Source organism: Scylla paramamosain, chromosome 23 (genome assembly GCF_035594125.1).
Source record: "Scylla paramamosain isolate STU-SP2022 chromosome 23, ASM3559412v1, whole genome shotgun sequence".
Lineage (NCBI taxonomy): Eukaryota > Metazoa > Arthropoda > Malacostraca > Decapoda > Portunidae > Scylla > Scylla paramamosain.
Window position 1 is genome coordinate 7,320,486 of NC_087173.1, and position 20,000 is coordinate 7,340,485.

The 20,000-nt window shown below is 38.6% G+C and overlaps 1 protein-coding gene across 8 annotated transcripts in view; it reads left to right on the forward strand.

Moving 5' to 3' along the window:
- Positions 1-20,000, forward strand: part of LOC135112090 (protein numb-like) — an 81,724-nt gene that overhangs the window by 60,041 nt on the left and 1,683 nt on the right. For 3 of the 8 annotated variants that reach the window (XM_064026050.1, XM_064026049.1, XM_064026048.1), the window contains exons 2-13: positions 1,679-2,137; positions 6,350-6,520; positions 8,586-8,657; positions 9,286-9,363; positions 9,802-9,942; positions 10,863-11,052; positions 11,615-11,727; positions 12,207-12,354; positions 14,822-14,887; positions 16,689-16,943; positions 17,184-17,349; positions 18,085-20,000. The exon at positions 18,085-20,000 is cut by the window's right edge and continues 1,683 nt beyond it. In XM_064026050.1, the coding sequence (XP_063882120.1) occupies positions 1,901-2,137; positions 6,350-6,520; positions 8,586-8,657; positions 9,286-9,363; positions 9,802-9,942; positions 10,863-11,052; positions 11,615-11,727; positions 12,207-12,354; positions 14,822-14,887; positions 16,689-16,943; positions 17,184-17,349; positions 18,085-18,415 (1,968 nt within the window). In that variant the 5' untranslated portion in view covers positions 1,679-1,900 and the 3' untranslated portion in view covers positions 18,416-20,000. Of the gene's footprint in view, positions 1-1,678; positions 2,138-4,146; positions 4,936-6,349; positions 6,521-8,585; positions 8,658-9,285; positions 9,364-9,801; positions 9,943-10,862; positions 11,053-11,614; positions 11,728-12,206; positions 12,355-14,821; positions 14,888-16,688; positions 16,944-17,183; positions 17,350-18,084 lie in introns of those variants that run through there. The other 5 variants (XM_064026055.1, XM_064026054.1, XM_064026052.1 and 2 more) reach the window with 3 other exon arrangements.

Below are 20,000 nucleotides of genomic sequence, written 5' to 3' on the forward strand. Positions count from 1 at the left end.
GAGTGAGGAAGATAAACGAAGAGAACTATTATAGAATCTGTAGCGAAGGGAGAAGAGAAAGTTGTAGTACCATAACACAGCGCCATAAAGTAATAAGATGGTAAATATAGTTTCTGATAACGACAGCCAGCCACTTTCAGGTCAGACCAAGTAATGAGGTTATGGCGTATCTAACAAAGGAGAGACGGTCATGACTTGCTTCTTCGTTGTCCTCCTCCATCAGTCGTCATTGTTTTTGTTTATTTATGCTTTGACGTCACAATTTATCTGAGTCCTACAGTGTGTGTGTGTGTGTGTGTGTGTGTGTGTGTGTGTGTGTGTGGCGCGGGGTTAGTTGTGGTACGTACAGTGTGGTGATGGTGGTTGATGTCCTTGATGTTACTACTACTCCCTCCCTCCTGCTGCTCCCCCACTCCCGTCCTCCCTCCTCTTCTCTGTGTATATACGTACTCCTCCCCGTCCCTTCCCCCTTCTTCCGTCCCACCCAGTTCACCTGTCTGTCTGCCCGAGAGAGAGAGAGAGAGAGAGAGAGAGAGAGAGAGAGAGAGAGAGAGAGAGAGAGAGAGAGAGAGAGAGAGAGAGAGAGAGAGAGAGAGTCTACGATGGTTTGTCATGCTTACGTTATCAAATGTTAAAAAAAGGTTGCATGACGTATCTGTACCCACAAGTAAGAATAATTCCTTGCCTTCCCAGCCCATCCTCCTTCCTTCTCTCCTCTTTCCTCCTCCCTTTCTTTCTCTCCCATACTCTCTCCAACGCTCTTCCCCTTCTCACCTCTCTTCAGTATCTTCACTCTTGTCTGTCTTCATCTCCCCTCTCCTCTCCTCTCCTCTCCTCTCCTCTCCTTTCCGAGGCTGTGGTATCCCTCAAATCCTTCTCGGCATAGTAGCCTACTGTGAAATCAAGACCGCACGATATCTAGAAAAAAACATAGGCGAGAGCAGAGGGAATGTGTAAACAAACTCTCTCTCTCTCTCTCTCTCTCTCTCTCTCTCTCTCTCTCTCTCTCTCTCTCTCTCTCTCTCTCTCTCTCTCTCTCTCTCGTAATTAATCGAATGAAGCTCAGCAGTAAGAAAAACACGTATTTTCTTCCTTAATTCTGGCACTTTATGATTAGTGCACGCAATATGTACCCAGAGAGAGAGAGAGAGAGAGAGAGAGAGAGAGAGAGAGAGAGAGAGAGAGAGAGAGATTGTGGAAAGATTATGAACACATCTCATTTTCTTAACATTTTATCAAATGTCAACATCATCATTTCCCGCGTTACGTGTGTGTGTTTGTGTGTGTGAATTAGATAGGAGAGAGAGAGAGAGAGAGAGAGAGAGAGAGAGAGAGAGAGAGAGAGAGAGAGAGAGAGAGAGAGAGGGGTATGGAAAAACACGAAGGAAGAGAGAGGAGAAATTAATAGCTTCTGAGTGTGATGGGAGGAATGAGCTGAGGATAGGGAGTTGCGTGTGGCTTCAAGGTCGAGAGAGAGAGAGAGAGAGCACGCCACATTCCCCACGTGTGAAAACCCTGGCAGTTCAGATTACCGTCATATCCTTGGTGTCTGTCTGTTTGTCTATGTGATTACCAACAGCAGCGCATACGGCCTGTCAGTTTCTCGCCTCATTCATTTACAATCGTGCATGTTATAAAGGACTCCAGCATTTTTCCTACCGTCTCTTTATGTCTGTAGCTACTAAGTTTCCACCTGCGAGTGACCAAGTGGCGTCCAGTGTCCCGCTAAAGAGTGAGGGAGGGAACTCAACTCAATGGAGGTGCTTTAGAACCCGGGAGAGACTGAAACGCAGGAAAAAGGAGCGAAGAAAAAAGGAATAAATATAGTGCTGAAAATTGTGTTGAACTTGAAATAGAAAACGTGGTAGTGTTGAGTTGAGAGAAAACCGGAAGACAAAAAATGGGTGCTAACTCCTCCCATCATGAGCCTCTCGGGGAGTACCAGAGGGGAAGTCACGCCCGCGGTTCCTCCTATACCACTGCCCACACTCGAGCTGCCCAACACGCCCGTGCCTCCCTTAGGAAATCACTGAGGAAAAAGAAACGTGACAAGCTGGAGCATCGTGATGAGAATAATAAGGAGAACCAGCGGGAGGAGGCAGGAGGAGATGTTCGAGATGCGCCCGCCCATCCTAAGGTAAGGAAAAAAAAAAAAACTGACCAACGGTGACTGGTGCTCCAAAGAAAAGGTGCCAACAATTTATCTTAATTTTTCTTGCTTTACTTCTTCGATTCCGGCTGTCAGGAACTCGGGAAAGAAGGGAAAAACAAGCCAGTTAGGCAGGCTTTTTATATTGCATCTTGATCTTGCACTTTTCTTCTTTTAGTGATCACAATATTAGTCTTTCTAATGATTAGCTCTTAAAAACAATGTAGCAATATATATTATCCCCCTTCACGTCCTATTTCCCTTTCCTTTAGATTACTAAAACAAAACTTTGCAATGTGTTCAAAAGTGTCATTAGGCAACTATAATAAAAAGACAATTTTACTGATACATTTTCCTTCATAGGTTGCAGTACTTATTATCTGCATCTAATACCTTGGATAGACGTGAGGTGGTTGCATTACTTTTCGTCTTCTCAATCGGTTAACAACACTGGGATAGGAAACATTATTTCCCTAATATAAGAAATGGCAATTATTGTATACTGCCGTGTTGAAAAGAAAAGAAAAAGTCTTTCCCTATGTGACTGCTGTGTTAACTTTTTTCATATACAATTGTGCAACACATACATAAAAATAGATGTTTATACGAGTACCTGCTCTTTATGTCTAACTTACTTTCCTCCCTCTAATGTTACAAGGCCGTAGCGAGACCATTGGAGTTTGCCGTATTAATAATAATCATAATGAATTAATTATATTAACCTTCTGTCCAAGCAGACTGAAGCTTCTTGTGATTTTTCTTCCCCACTTGATCTCTTCCGTATTAAGTTTGCCATCAAATGTGTGTCAAGGCAGTCGGTGTGTGTGTGTGTGTGTGTGTGTGTGTGTGTGTGTGTGTGTGTGTGTGAAGTTTTGTTCGGATGACGCAGTGTTCTCAGCACTGGAGAGAGAGAGAGAGAGAGAGAGAGAGAGAGAGAGAGAGAGAGAGAGAGAGAGAGAGAGAGAGAGAGAGAGAGAGAGAGATTCATCCTACCTCATGTAACACACACAGACACATTCTCTCTCTCTCTCTCTCTCTCTCTCTCTCTCTCTCTCTCTCTCTCTCTCTCTCTCTCTCTCTCTCTCTCTCTCTCTCTCTCTCTCTCTCTCACACAAGATTGTTTATTTAAGCGGTTAAAGAAGTTTGTGCCGTAGGGGGAGAGGCTGTAAGGGAGAAAGTGGTCAGGTGTGTGTGTGTGTGTGTGTGTGTGTGTGTGTGTGTGGAAAAACATGAACAGGTGGTGTAGAGAAAGGAAAGTCTCTCTCTCTCTCTCTCTCTCTCTCTCTCTCTCTCTCTCTCTCTCTCTCTCTCTCTCTCTCTCTCTCTCTCTCTCTCTCTCTCTCTCTCTCTCTCGTTATTTTAATGCTGAGAGAGAGAGAGAGAGAGAGAGAGAGAGAGAGAGAGAGAGAGAGAGAGAGAGAGAGAGAGAATCAAGTACGACGTCACGAAGTAAATAAATAATAAATAAATAAATAATAACCTCAAAACCAATTTTATTAAGAGGTCAAGGTTAAGAATGTTCAATGTAATATCTTTAGGGCTCTTAAGATTTTATTGTTTAGTTTACTCTCTCTCTCTCTCTCTCTCTCTCTCTCTCTCTCTCTCTCTCTCTCTCTCTCTCTCTCTCTCTCTCTCTCTCTCTCTCTCTCTCTCCCTCCCTCCCTCCCTCCCTCCCTCCCTCCCTCCCTCCCTCCAAGACCTTTCATTGCACACTCACACTTCTGACCTTTGTCCTGGAGCTCACCTTTGGCGAGGGGTTTTTATGAACTAACGGTTCTGGCAACTTGTGTGAGTCTCTCTCTCTCTCTCTCTCTCTCTCTCTCTCTCTCTCTCTCTCTCTCTCTCTCTCTCTCTCTCTCTCTCTCTCTCTCTCTCTCTCTCTCTCTCTCTCTCTCTCTCATTAGTATTTAGGAATTGCCATAATGTGTGATGTGTATTTCCTTACTTAAGTTTGTTTATGCATGTCCTGTGTTAATTTCTTTGATTTATTCTCGACATTTACCCAACATTTTGTATTTGAATATTTGTTAAAACCGTATCTGTGTATTTCTAGGATTTAATTATTATCCATTATCTGTTATTCCTTTCACTCCTACACGATTGTTTATATGCTACCCCTTCGTATTATCACACATCCCCATCCTGTGTACTCTGTCATAACGGCGCTACGGAGGGTTTCCCCTTGACACTCTTGCTCCAGATGTCTCTCCCCATCAGCTCTCACACTCCTTTCTTGTCTGGTGCTGTTGGAGGAAAGAGTAAGCTGCGTTTCAGTCCTTGAGAAGTGCAGCGTCGTGTCACTTTCGGCGGTGACCGTGAAGCGTTACTTGCGTGAACTTCGAGAGGATTGCCTAGCCAGTGTGTGTGCTGCATCTGGCCACCCTAGTCACTGATATCCGTGTTGTGCGTTATCTAAGAATATTGTATTGATGGGTTACTCTCCGAATTGTGTTTGCGGACAGTAACTATTTATAAGTTATCTACATACGTGTGTCGTTTTCAAGTGTGATTTGTGAAGTATCTCTTGTTCCACCATCTGGACCTCAGTTTGGAAGCTTTTTTGTGGTGCAGAAACTTGCATACGTGTGTAGGTTTGAAAGTGCTACCTTGGTGTTACTGTAAGGCCTTTTGTCACTTCTTCGTGCCTGAGTTTGGACGAAGCAGCGACAATGAGCCGAGAAGAATTGTCTCGGCCTAGATCGGCCAGCAGCGGCAGTGAGGTTAAGAAACACCAGGCACTGACCGCCACTCAATCCGATCCTCTCGATACCAGTTCTTACTTCATGGTGAGTTTTTGGCGGCCTAGGCGTAAATTTATGTACCCTTACCCTCTTTCAGGATCCCTTAGTGTATGTTAACTACATGAGGCACGTCAAAGGCAGTGAAAGTGGATTTTCTTAGAAGGAATGTATACACTGAGGAGTTTTGAGATTATTATGTGTTCTGAAATTATAAATATTATTTTCAAAGGCAACATGATTTGTCGGATTCTCATTGGTCTTATTCCTGCTAGTGATTTAGAAATCTTAAATTATCACCGGAATTGTGAGAACATTCTTGAAAATGCCATTAACGTCCACTACAGCCACTTTAAAGCAGTTGAGATATGACACCGAGGTGTTAAAGAATCCGCTCATGGGTGCTTACGTTTAAGGAGATGTAAAATATGAATCCTTTCCCTTACGATCCCTCGTGTGCATCAAATGCATCTCACTCTCCAGAGGATCCATAAGCAGATCTTGATCGAACACAGCTGGGACTTGTATGTAGTGCTTATGTCTAACAGATTATAAAAAAGTTCGTTGCTCCCACATTCCTCAAGCTACGACATGCACAACTACAACCTCATTTTCATGTACGCACGCATGCACTCTTCCTCCTCCTACTACTACTATAGAGGGAGATTGTACGCCGTTATCTCTCCTTCCTACTTCCACCCTCTCCTATTGAACATAGCACAACGTGGCATGGTGTGGCATCGTTATAATGGCATCGTCCCTCGTGCTATATCCATCAGTTATTCTTGTGGTGTTGCTGTTTAATCTATTGCTGATGCATGCATTAACTTCCATTTTAGTTTTGGTGCTGCTCGCGTCGCTCACTAGTGGAGTTGGTATAGAAATAGAGCCTTTGAGTGTGAAAATAATCAGATTCAAATGTGTTTCTGTGCTTCATTATGCGGGATTAAAAAAAAAATTAAGTTGATTCATATGGCGAGACTGCGAAAGTGGCAACATGTGGTGATGACCGACAGTCTCCTTCCTTCCCTAGCACTTTATTATTTTGATCGCCAGGTGATAGGAAAATAATGAAAACTATTGCATCCTGGATCTCTCTCTCTCTCTCTCTCTCTCTCTCTCTCTCTCTCTCTCTCTCTCTCTCTCTCTCTCTCTCTCTCTCTCTCTCTCTCTCTCTCTCTCTCTCTCTCTCTCTCTCTCTCTCTCTCTCTCTCTCTCTCTCTCTCTCTCTCTCTCTCTGTGTGTGTGTGTGTGTGTGTGTGTGTGTGTGTGTGTGTGTGCTTTTCTTTCCTTTGTTCACCCTTTATATTTACTCCTCAATACATTTATTTATTAATTGTTCTATTATTATTATTATTATTATTATTATTATTATTATTATTATTATTATTATTATTATTATGATTATTATTATTCCTTTACTTCTTCATGTCACATTCACACTGCCTCTTCTCTCTGTCAGATTGAGGGACCAAGCTGCTCGCGGGGAAGAAGGATGGACCGGCTCAGACGAAGCTTCCGTGAGAGTTTCCGGAAGAAGAAGGACCATCACGTGACGGAGGCTTCCAAACCCCACCAATGGCAGACAGACGAGGCCTCAGTCAGGGCGGGCACGTGTTCCTTCCCGGTCAAGGTGCGTGATGGCTCACCTGACAGGGCGCCGTAGTACCCTCATTGTTGCGACGTCATCAATTTTTATCATAGGTCCATATTCAGAAACGCTCTGCTCTTTCACCTGGATTGTTTTCAAAGGCCACATAAATTATTAGCCTGGTTCTTGAAAGTGTTTTTCCTTTTAATGATGTAGAAATTATATTAATCTATCATTAGAACAGTAAAATCATTCATAAAACCATGTGACTTCAATTAGAGCCTTTTGAATGTCATGGAGGTGCGGCGCAGATTGTTTCACATAATGTAGAAATGTTAAATTAACATATAAATCCCATGCCTTTTTTTTTCTCTCATTTTTATTTATAACTGATATCTTTAACAAGTATCTCCCGCTATATGACTATCTTATCTATAACACATGTATATTCGTCCCTCATGTGACACCATCATATCTTTTGGTTATCTGCAACTTATCTATAGATTATTGTTACTTTCTACTGTACCATTGTGCTGTATATTCCCTGGCTGTAGTCATTCATTCATAATTAATAGACAGTTTTTTTTAATCTTAATATGGGTAAGTTTTATGAAGCTACAGATCTAGGCTATTGCTAGGTAATTAATAGACAGTTTTTTTTATCTTAATATGGGCAAGTTTTATGAAGCTACAGATCTAGGCTATTGCTAGGTACTCCTTCTTGCCGTCCTTGAGACAGTAAAGGCCTGGGCCACTCCATGGAGTGGTAAATCTAAACAACAGCTAGGTACTCATCACTCGTTCTTTAATTTAATTTTCATCTAAAGTTACATACATAAAAATAGTATTCATAGTTTCCTGGTGTAGTGTTCGGTATTGTATGCTTCACTACTTCACACTAACTGTATTTCTTCTTTTATTTCTAGGTTTGGTACAAGGGGAATTTTTCTTTTGTTGTGACTGAGTTTTTTTTTTTCTTTTGTCATCCACTCATATTACCTACATCTGTTCCTTATCTTATGTTTAAAAATACACACACACACACACACACACACACACACACACACACACACACACACACACACACACACACACACACACACACACACACACACACACACACACACACACACACACACACACACACACATTTTTCCTGTTTATCACAATTCATGGTATAAGTAAACAAATACAACTAGGAAAATAGATGCACACACACAAGATTTTTTTAGGTGTGATTGTAATATATATATATATATATATATATATATATATATACACACACACACACACACACACACACACACACACACACACACACACACATTTTTCCTGTTTATCACAATTCATGGTATAAGTAAACAAATACAACTAGGAAAATAGATGCACACACACAAGATTTTTTTTTTAGGTGTGATTGTATATATATATATATATATATATATATATATATATATATATATATATATATATATATATATATATATATATATATATATATATATATATATATATATAAAGTGGCTCTAATTTGATTAAGAATTGAGTGGATGCTTGTAGTTTGATTATCATACAAAAAATACTGAAAGGATGTCATAAGGTAATAGAGAATAGCTGTCACTTTTGGTATGTGAAGTAGCTTTCACATGAGGGAGGATTAAATAGTAGACAGAAGCTTCCAAAGAGAAAGAAGAGAAAAGGAATATCTAAGGATGGTGGTTAATTTTTTAAGAACTGGAGAATTTGAACAAAACAGGACTTATCTGATGAGGGTAAATGGAAGAATAAGGGGACACAAGTGGAATATGAAAGTCTGCTCTAAGCATTTGCCATTAACATAGAATCCTGTGCTGGTGGTTTGGCAAATCAAGTAGAGTGGAAATTTTTATTCAAACAAAAACTTATCATTATTTTAAGATTTTGAGTTAGGGTAATAGGGTAAATACAGAAAATCAAGCAGAGCTTAACTTAGATTATCTTTGCTGCTACTTGGTACACAATAAACATTAAAGGCTCTCATTCTCTTACGGTAACTAGTCATACTCAAATTGTGTGTATTACATTTCAATATAGACCACACATTACATGTTTCCCCTCCCCCTTACAGTACTTGGGCTGTGTGGAGGTGTTCGAGTCCCGGGGGATGCAGGTGTGTGAGGAGGCCTTGAAGGTGCTCAGGGTAAGTTATTCTCTTTTTTTTTAGGAACTAATTGGTAGAAATAAAAACTGGTATTTGCACTGTACATGTACTGTTGACCCAGAATTGTGAGATTATCAAGGTCAAGATCAGTAAATCTTTTTTAAGTCAGCATCATTCAGTTCTGCACAACTTGTGTGATAGAGATTTGCTGTAACATAGTGTGACTGATTATAGTACCCGTGTAGTAACCTTAACATGTGTTTTGAAACAGAAATTGCTCTAAAGGTGTAAATTATAGAGAAGCTACCAGAACTTTAGGGGGTTATTCAAGGTGCATGACTCACTCCCAATCAAGCCATAATGGCTGCCATGACCCAGGTGGAATTTGCTTTACCTTATCTGTCTGGTCACCACAATATAACATTTAGTTCATTCTTGGTATTACACAATGAACTGTCATGATGGAGCAAAGATTTTTCTGAATGACTTCTCAATTGGCTTTTAAAGCAACTTATACCACATCTGTTATAGTTTGAAGACTGTGACAGTTGTTTTGAAACTTTTTTTATATATTTATTTATTTATTTATTTATTTATTTATTTATTTATTTATTTATTTATTTTTATTATTTATTTATTTATTTATTTATTTATTATTTTTTTATAGAACTCCCGCCGGCGGCCCGTGCGGGGAATGCTGTATGTGTCTGGTGATGGACTGCGAGTTGTGGATGATGAGACCAAAGTAAGTCCAGAGCATGCGGTTGTGAAGAAATTATTTATAAAGTCTTATAGACTTAAACATATGTTCTGTATCATTAAATTATCACTGATTTCATAGATGATTTGAAGATAACTTAATCTTTTTGCTGCAGAAGTCAAATAGCAGCTTTCAATGCTACCCAGTGGACCACCATGAGACTGACAGCTATTATAAAGGCTCTTGTATCCTTTCACAATGTCTAATCTTGAACTCAACATTAATCTCATGCTTAGGCAGATTTAACTATTCATATTGTAGGTATTTTAAAATTTAACTTCTTTCATAGTACACCTTTCAATATGCATCATACAAATAACTTCAGTTTAAGCCAGTTTGATAATTAGTATATGTATGTCAGTTTACTCAGTGCATTTTCACTCATCATGAAAGCTCTTAACACCATCTATTTACTCTTCCCAGGGTCTGCTTGTGGACCAGACTATAGAGAAGGTGTCATTCTGTGCTCCGGATCGCAACCATGAAAAGGGATTCTCATACATCTGTCGCGATGGCACAACTCGCCGGTGGATGTGTCATGGATTCTTTGCTGTCAAGGAGTCGGTAAGTGGCTTGATTACACTTTGCTGAACAGATGTTTTTTTGTTATTTTATTTGTTTATTTTTTTATTTATTGTTATTGTTGTTATTGTTTTTTTTACTTATTTATTGTATGTGTTTATGTTTCTGTGTGTGTGCAGCTGTACAGTGGAGAGTTCAGTACTGTAAATGTCAAGTGATAATGAAACACAAGACAAGGCAAGGTGATGCAACATCTTACATGTTACATATCTAGGTGAAGGCTGTCCAGTGTCTTGCTGTCTTTGTTTGTAAAAGTAGGATGGCTTTTGTGTTGAGTCTGAGAGTATTTGTATTGTTTTGTAATGTGATAACTACCATAATCAAGAGTTTACTTATTTTTATGACCTTGCTTGCATTTGTGGAACTTATGTTATCTTGTTGTGTGATGCATTTTAGGCAAAGCTCATGGTTTTCACCTCTTCAGTGCTCCTTTCAATTTGACAGGGAGGATAATTATGATTAAAGGATGTGCTTCTGAGGACTTAAGCACAAGTCCTCAGATTTTTTTTTTTTTTTTTTTTTTTTTTTTTTTTTTTTAGTAAACAGAGACTTAATTGTAAATGTATTAGGAAAGATATGAGGAGGAGAGGTAATGAGGATGGGAGGGCTGATGAATTGTAGTTTGTGCACAGTCAACTTGCAAATTTTTGAAATTACAAATAGAATAATTTTGTCCCTTTTCCGTATTTACAAATGCAATGTTTGCCCTTATTGATAAACTCTCAGAATAAAAGAAATAAAGAAATATATAATTTAATTTAAGTACATTTAATCCTTATTTAGGAATGTTTTAATAAAATTTATCTCATTCATAAGTTGAGTTACCTGTAGTAACTTCCAGCGAAGCTTCACTTGTGGCCCTTCACTATTATTGCCAGTAATGGTTGTTGTTCCCTTGCCAGGGTGAGAGGCTGAGTCATGCTGTTGGGTGTGCCTTTGCCGCCTGTCTGGAGCGCAAGCAGAAAAGGGACAAGGAATGTGGGGTTACCATGTCCTTTGACCCAGCCACCTCCACCTTCACCCGCAGTGGCTCCTTCAGACAGATGACAGTCACTGAGCGACTGTCAGACCCTCAGGAGTGGAAGCCAATTGGTAGGTGAAAGTGCATGGGGATTTTCTGCCTGCACTGTAGGGCTCATATTTTGAAGTACATAGGGGATTTGATGTGACTGTTTTTAAAGGACAGAGATGATTAGGCAGGTTCTGTGTCTAAGTGAAATTATCACTAGAATCATGAAAAGGTCTTGTAAGATTTCCCAACAACATCCACAAGAACCTGTTAGTCAAGACAGGATGCTGATGTTTTTGTGAATAGTTTTTTGTCAGATTGTAAAGTATTAATTAATAAGGCTGTGTGTTCAACCACCACACCTCTTAGCTGCTAAATCTCCATGCCACAGGGATGTTTTGTGTATCTATGGTATTAAATTCATAGTTCTTATGTTAGGCATTCTCATAATTCTATTCTCTTCCTAAATTTTCATTCATTTCATTCTATGATAACTTAGGAACTTGGTTGTGATTACAGTGGTTGTTTTTGTATGTTTGCAAAATGTGAAGAAACATGAAAAATAATTTCCTGTTAAAAGAAAAATTAGCAGCATCCACAAATTAGTGTTCACAACCCATGTAATGATTACGTCATCCTACACAGACCCAGTGCCCGTCAAGAAAGTGGACAACCCCCATGCCATTGCCCGGCCCCATGCCACGCCCCTGATGCTGCAGCGGCAGGGGTCCTTTAGGGTGTTCCAGCACCTCAACCAGGTAGGGATGCAGAGATGAATTGCATCACCTGAACCACTGAAATGAATATTGTAAACTAGTGTAAATAATGTATCTTTGAAATACTATGATATTTTGTTTACTTGATGGTTTATTTTGTGCTATTAATCTTTGATTTTAGATTGCAATTAAGCTTTTGATTTCAACTTCCTTCTGAATAAAAGGAGATAATATTTTACTGAATCACAGTATGTGCACTTGTCCAAAGTAGTGATGTATCTGGCAACATCTCCACTTATCACTTGTTCATTTCTTTTTATCCATGTAGAGGTTGTATTATGAGACATTTCATTAGTTCCTGACTTTCTCTATAAAATATCTGTTATATCTAAAGACATAAAATTCATTGAACTTTCACTACTGGAACTACTGTTCCTCAAATCAAATCTTATGTAGTGCTAAAAATTAAGAACATTATTACTTCATTTTGCTGAGATATTAAAACCATTGGTGCATTTCAGTCACCTTTCAAGAGGCAGCTGTCCCTGAGGCTAAATGACCTTCCCTCAAACTTGGAGAGAACACGCTCCATGTCTCTTGACAACAACGCTGCAAATAACACCAACGACATCATTGCCACCACCAACAATAACAACCAGCCACCTCCAGGTAACAGTCAGCATGTTCTAGAACTCTTAGTTCTTTCCTTTGCTCTCAGATCTTTGTTTATATTTTTTCATTATTTTCTTCTGAGAATCCCTAAGGGAAGTTATGCATATCGTGGGCCCACACTGTTTATATTGAAAAGTATCCAGCACTTGGCATTGATTGCAACTTGTTATGGTATGATGGGGTTTACTGCAAGGGTTCTATAACATTTCATTATATTCTCTTTTGAGTCTTTCTTTTTGTACTATGCCAGTTGCCTTATGTTGAATTACTGTGTGTTTCATACTTTGTCTTGTGCCCTTTTCATAACCTTACAGAGTGTTGTGGTAAGTGTGAGTTATCAACATGAAACAATAATTTTACTTTCTTGTAATTTTCATAATATATTTTCGATTATAAGTGCAAGAGTTTTACCAGGAGGATTCAAAATAAACCAGTATGTGTTATTGAAAAGGATCTGCAATCACCATAATAATACCCTCCTTCATATTTCATGAAATGCATACTTGTAAGCAGAAAATATTGATGAGGATGTGGCCCAGAAAATGTGTTTTTGTTGCACTTTAAGCTGGAACAATTTCTTGCAGCCAATGCTAAATCTGACCAAAAATAGTGTGGCAGTCTCCAATGCAACTGACATGCTTCTTTTGATCATTGAATATATCTGCTCACTCAAAATTTCACCCCTAGGCCGCATCCCACGCTCTAAGACAACCAGTTCATTTAGTAAGTAATAAGGCAACAACAGTGGCACTTTTCACTCTATTGACACTGCACATGTTGTTTGGCTTGGCACCTTGGCTCTCACAACCACAGTACTGGTTCAGCTCTCTGGGTTGTCCAATAAAGGCAGAAGTCTTGATAAAACCAGTAAAGCCACAATCTTGAACACTAAGAAATTGTATTCTTGGTTTTAAGGACATTTTTTTTATGACAAGAAGTGCAGGTAATGTCACAGAATTTTTTCTTATTCTCAGATGCCCAGGATAATATCTCTTTTTCTTCTGTTTGGATTGAAAATATAATCGATGATTCTCAAAGAAAAGGATGTTATATTTTAGATTAGAATTGCAGGTGTGATGAAGAGGATGAATCTCATTACAACAAATTGCTGGGAATGTACATATATTTGTATATTACTTAGACATTCTTTTTCCTTCCCCCTTCATTTCTTTTTATATCTATTTTTTATGTATAAAGGAATTTAATTTTATTTTACTTTAGTGGCTTGTATACACATGGGACCTGCTTTTGAATATTAAACTACTTAACACATAAAACTATGGTATATTTGTTTTAGATGTTAGATTATTAGTCTCTCTCTCTCTCTCTCTCTCTCTCTCTCTCTCTCTCTCTCTCTCTCTCGCTCTCTCTCTCTCTCTCTCTCTCTCTCTCTCTCTCTCTCTCTCTCTCTCTCTCTCTCTCTCTCTCTCTCTCTCTCTCTCTCTCTCTCTCTCTCTCTCTCTCTCTCTCTCTCTCTCTCTCTCTCTCTCTCTCTCTCTCTCTCTCTCTCTCTCTCTCTCTCTCTCTCTCTCTCTCAGCTGTGTACAAATGGAAGTATTTCTTAGTCTTTCTCCTGACTTGCATTGAGTTAGTTTACTACAGCTTAAACCTCCTTTTTGAATATTTTTTGTCTTTACTTCAGCTGCTGTCCCTTCATTAGAAATACCTGGGAGTGTTGCATTAGTCTTAGTAAATAAAGTACAACCACTTACTTATGTGCTTTAACAGCTTCCTTTTTTTCCTATTCAATCTTTACTATTACTCTCTGTCAATTAATTTTCTCTGTTGCCAAGTTTGTCCTTTTTTTTTTTTTTTTTTTTTTTTTGTGTGTGTTCTTTAGATGAACATGTTAATTTGTGTAATTTTTCAACGGGTAGTTTTAAGGCAAGCAAACCTTAACCTTCCTGCTGAACTGCTACAAGGATACAAGTACCTGTTCCAAGTATGAGCTGCTTTACTATCAAGGAATACCAACATATATCAGTCACTATCATTGACATAACTTTTGACTTAACATTGCAAAAAATTAATTAGTATTGCATTCAGTTATAATTGCTCTTTAGAGCTTTCATTTATATGATTAATCAAAATTAGATTTTGATTTCTGTTTTCTACCAGATTTTGTGGAATTATTTACCTGTACATTATTTTTGTGCAGAGGTTGAAATACAAGTTATTACCAACAATATACAATATATCTCTCTGGTAAGGTGTTTAGCTTTGTTTCAGCCAACCCAAACATCACTGTCATGAAATCATTATTTATTTTCATTTATTTAGTTTTTGGTTATTGCAAGATTGAAATTTTAATTTTGATGAGTTTAAGGAAAATAGCAATGTGATGGTTAAGGTGTGCGTGTACCTATTAGTTTATTTGGCACCCTGGAAATACACTGCACAGTGTTCCTTACTTCTCGTCATTTGTTAGTGCTTGTGTGGATGGTTTGCGTGTTTACTATTTCAGAGAGTCCCCAGCCCCCACCACGCACTCACAGGAATAGACTCCACTCGCTACCAAATGCAGTTAACAGTGAGTGTCTGTGCATGGCTTTTCTCTGGAGATTTGCTGCTCCCACCTCCTGCCTCCCCTGGATATGAGTGGTTTATTGTTGCTGCCTAGTTGTTCTTACTTTACTTCAGGTCTTTTAATATGATAAGGGGATGTACATAGATACTTAAATGATTCAGACCTACCAATTATTGGAGATTTGCAACTAATTTATTTATATTTATGTAGAATAGGCTTATCCTTTTTATGTTGTCTTACTTGACTTGGCATAATGTAGCTTTGAGAGTAGCTGTACAGTACTGTAAATCTGTACCAGTGAAGTTAACATAACACAAATATTCATAAATATTATTATTTTATATATATATATATATATATATATATATATATATATATATATATATATATATATATATATATATATATATATATATATATATATATATATATATATATATATATATATATACATACACATATCTATAATTTTTATTTATTTATTTATTTATTTATTTATTTATTTATTTATTTATTGTTATTTATTTATTTATTTTTATTTATTTATTTATTTTTTTTTTTTGTGATGATGCATAGTATGCTTGATTATTAAGAATACTGACCCTGAGCAATGCCAGTAAGTCACTTTTCAGTCTGCTGCCAGCATTAGCATGAAGTTGCCTGTGGACAGGTGGCTAGCATTGTGTGGTGCACCTGGCTGGACATTTGGGTGATTTGCAGCACACCTGCTTGTGATAATGGCTGATATTTTGAAATGCATTATTCTCTCATAAAGACTATCTTTAAAGGCCACAGAGATGATTAATCTGGTTCTCATGGATGTTTTTCCCATGGATGGTACTGAAAGTTTTATTTCTTTAGGACTAAAAGTTTTCTTCTATTCAATGCCACATTGGAATGTTTGTTCTTTGTATATGGATTCACGAGGGGTGGGGGGGATTGTCGTACTAGGTAAGGAACAGTCTACATATGAAAGCACAATTTTGTTTTTGGTAAGTTTATGGTATTAAATGCAGTATATTTAAATGATAGGTTGTTTGTGTAGACAACATTCATTACAGAAGTGTTGAGCTAAGATTCATCACAACAGACCTGAATAAGTAAGTTTGAGAAGTCCATACTTGCTTTGATGGAGGTAATTACCTGAAGCTTGGATTGACTTGCATGTCATAGGGGGGTTTGCAATTGGCAAATTTTTGTATGTTTGTGTTTTAGAGGTTCCACAAGGAAAAGCACGTCATTCAGTGTACACATGTGCATGCACATTGCGCGTATGCACACACACACACACACACACACCACACACACACACACACACACACACACACACACACACACACACACACACACACACACACACACACACACACACACACACACACACACACACACACAGTGACATGCCTGTATCTCTCAGTTTTAACTCATCAGCACTGAAAGTATGTTGTGCATGGACCAAATTATCTCTTGCATAGTAATTTAAGACTTCAATTTATTTTACTAGAAAGAAAACCATGAGATGAATTAAGAGAGAAAAAAGAAATGGAAAGTGGATTATTGAAAACATGTATAATCAGATTTACAGTATTCAATTATACATTTCTATATACATTTCTACTTAGGATATATTTAATGCAGAGGTTTTGTTATATAAAATGCAAAACAGTTATTTCTGCTCACATAAGTACTAACTTATATAGTTATGGTATGAAGAGAGAGTGAGTAAAAGGAATTGAATATATGTAAACAGCAAGTCACACAAAGTGATGTGAAGACCAGATGTTGATTGTTCTCTTTCCCCCAGTGACTCCCATCCCCGAGAGTTCCCCTGTGGTGGAGAACAAGCAGGGTGATGCAGTGTCAGCAATGTGTCAGGAACTTTCAGCTGGGCTGTCTCTCCTTTCCAACTTCACTGATCCATTCTCATCTCCCGAAAATACCTCCCCGGCCCACACCACTGCCTCCACCAGCTCAGTCACCACTACCACCCTCACCAGCTACACCAACACTGGGGGCACTGTCACAGCCAACCAGCACATCATCCCTCCCAACTCCCAAGGTAAATCAAAGGGGAAGAAAGTGTTAGTGGCAGAAGTGTTTCATTAAGCTTTTGTCTTACCTTTCTTTGTTTAATTAAGGTGCTCTGCCTCTTTGTGTTTTATTGATTGATTATTGATTTTATTGAAGTTTCTGAATTTTTAACACTGCCTCCTCTTCTCCACTTACACACTCACAAAGTTGATGAGTATCATAGAAAAAATTATCAGTTGTTACATTTGTATTCTTTTTGCACTTGCAGTATTGCTTCCATCAGTTGAGCCAATTCGTGAGGAGAACCCTTGGGCCAGTGCAGAGGTGAATGGTCATGCCAGTGAGGGGAAGAACAAGTCCCTAGGAGAGGAGTGGCTGTCCCAGATCAACCCACAGACCAAGGTCATCAATGGCACTGCTTCTCCTCCTATTGGGTGAGTTGGCATACTGCAGCCTATTTTGGCATTTATTGCTTACTGAGATATCTTTTTATTTTGACAAATTTTCTACATCATTTTTGGACATTATTAACTTCACAATAAGAGAATGTAAATGTACTGCAATGAGTAAACAGTTGGCTGCTGCCCTTAATTAGAACTGCTTTCATCTGCCACTCTCAGCATCATAAACTGTGTAGTATTTCCAAGAATCCCAGTGCACCTGCCCTCATTGCTGTCTTGCATCCATGACAGTAATGATAATCTCTCTCTCTCTCTCTCTCTCTCTCTCTCTCTCTCTCTCTCTCTCTCTCTCTCTCTCTCTCTCTCTCTCTCTCTCTCTCTCTCTCTCTCTCTCTCTCTCTCTCTCTCTCTCTCTCTCTCTCTCTCTCTCTCTCTCTCTCTCTCTCTCTCTCTCTCTCTCTCTCTCTCTCTCTCTCTCTCTCTCTCTCTCTCTCTCTCTCTCTCTCTCTCTCTCTCTCTCTCTCTCTCTCTCTCTCTCTCTCTCTCTCTCTCTCTCTCTCTCTCTCTCTCTCCATTCACTTTTATGTCAGTTTTGCCATTTACTTGAAACCAGGAAAATACAAGCACATCTCAAAAAAAAGGTAGTACATTTTCTGATGCTTGGAACATTTCCTGACCACAGCTGGATGAGGCATAGGCTGTAAATTATGTTAGAATAATTTACAGTAACACCACAGTACATGTAATATCATCCTTATCTTGCACCAGACTTCAGTCAGCTGCTGCCACCACCACTGCCACCACCACCACCACCGTTGTTGCTCCACCCCGCCACAACCCTCCACCTCTGGCCCAGCTGAGGTCTGTCTCCCTTGGTGTTACTCCTACATACGCCTCAATGGGAAGTGGCAGAAGTGTGATGGGTGCCCCCTGGACCAACTCAAATGGGACAGGAGGGTCTGGTGCAGTCCCTCCAACAGGCCCCGTGGGATCTGATCCTTTTGAGGCCGAGTGGGCGGCACTAGCAACAAGAAATGCAAATCCTAACAACCCTTTCCTTCCAAACACTGTCACCAAGGCTTTTGAGGTACAAATGTAAATGGCAGTCAGCCACCAGCATTGTTTCTCTGAAGATGATTCAACACCAAGGCATTATTATTATTGTTGTTATAGTTGTTGTTAGATTCAAATACCATGATTATTTACCTACAAGGTTGTCTGCCCTAGGAAAGGTTCAGTCACGACATCTTGTTACGTGCATTGTTTTGACAAGACTTTGAGTTGCGTGATTTGGCTCATTGATAGTTTTTTGCTCATATTTCATGGTTGATAATGGGTTGCTGTGACCCAGATGCAAGTGTAGCCAGGCACTACAAGGACAGAGGAAGTGGAAGCTGGCTGCTGTGAGACATTCCAGTACTGTTACAACTTAATAAGTACAGCACAGAGGCTCTTGTACTTACTGTCATTTTAAAGGAATTTAATTTATAATGCCTGGATTCTTTTTAACCCCAATAATAGTTTAGTTACTCAGTGACAAGAGTTTGGTGTATCATATCTTGGGTTACACGAGATGATTAACTAAATTGACATAAGGTAAAGCCTTTTTTGTTTCCCTAGGAAAGGAAACTGTTAGGTGTATTTATTATTACTTGTTGGAGTAATTAAGAGTCTTCATGCTTTGTGAAGTTAAAGTTGCACAGATTGTATAATTGCTGAATGTGTAATGCAATAGAGATGTATGTTGTATTTGTATATACATATACATAGATTTATATATATACATTAAATATATATATACATTTATATATATATATGTCATACCATATTGGTAATGAAAAAGTGGTTAGTTATAAATAAGGTGTTTTCATGAGGGGTGATGATAATGACGAGTACATATTTTTTTTACAATACCCAGTATTTTTCAGTGTCATTGAGTGATGAGTATGTTTCTGTGACCCAGGGCTAGCCAGCACTCCAGAAAAATCTGACACGGCAATAGTTATATGTTCTCTGTATTTGGTGTCGGTTTGATGGTTTTTGTCTGAGTTCACAGAATTAATTTTTTTGCCTCCATTGCCTGGCCAGCCCTGCTGTTCCTTCCTTCCCTCGCGCTCTACATCCCAACCAGTGCAATACAAGCTGATGTTTAACAATACCTCATAGATTAACACTCGGCCATCAAGCACATGAGACAAAATATCTGTTTGTTGCTGGATGATGTGAATCTTGATTAGCAACTCAGAACAAGGTTTGTGTCATGATGGCAAATAAAATTGCCATACTTGTCATTGTGTTAGACCAGCAGCAAAGTGAAATGTTCTGCAGTCATTTTAAGCTGTTTAATGTTAAAAGGCCATTGGTCCACCTCAATATGTATATTGGAAACATGAATATTTTCTGTATACACTTGTAAATATTCAGTCATGTTCTTTTTATAAAAAAAAAAAACATTGCTTTTTAGGAGTATGGAGGTCCTACTAAATAATAACTCAATTGATGATAAGATGTATAACAATAATTTTACTTCTATATAAAGAAAGTTTTTTTCTTGTTTGAGGGAGAGAGGATGAGCTCTTGGCAGTGTGAACTCAAAGGAGCTTATTGTATACTTGTTTCACATTAGATAATGTCTTTTTTAGACTCATTACATAAACCCTTAAAAGCTAATTACCATATCATGC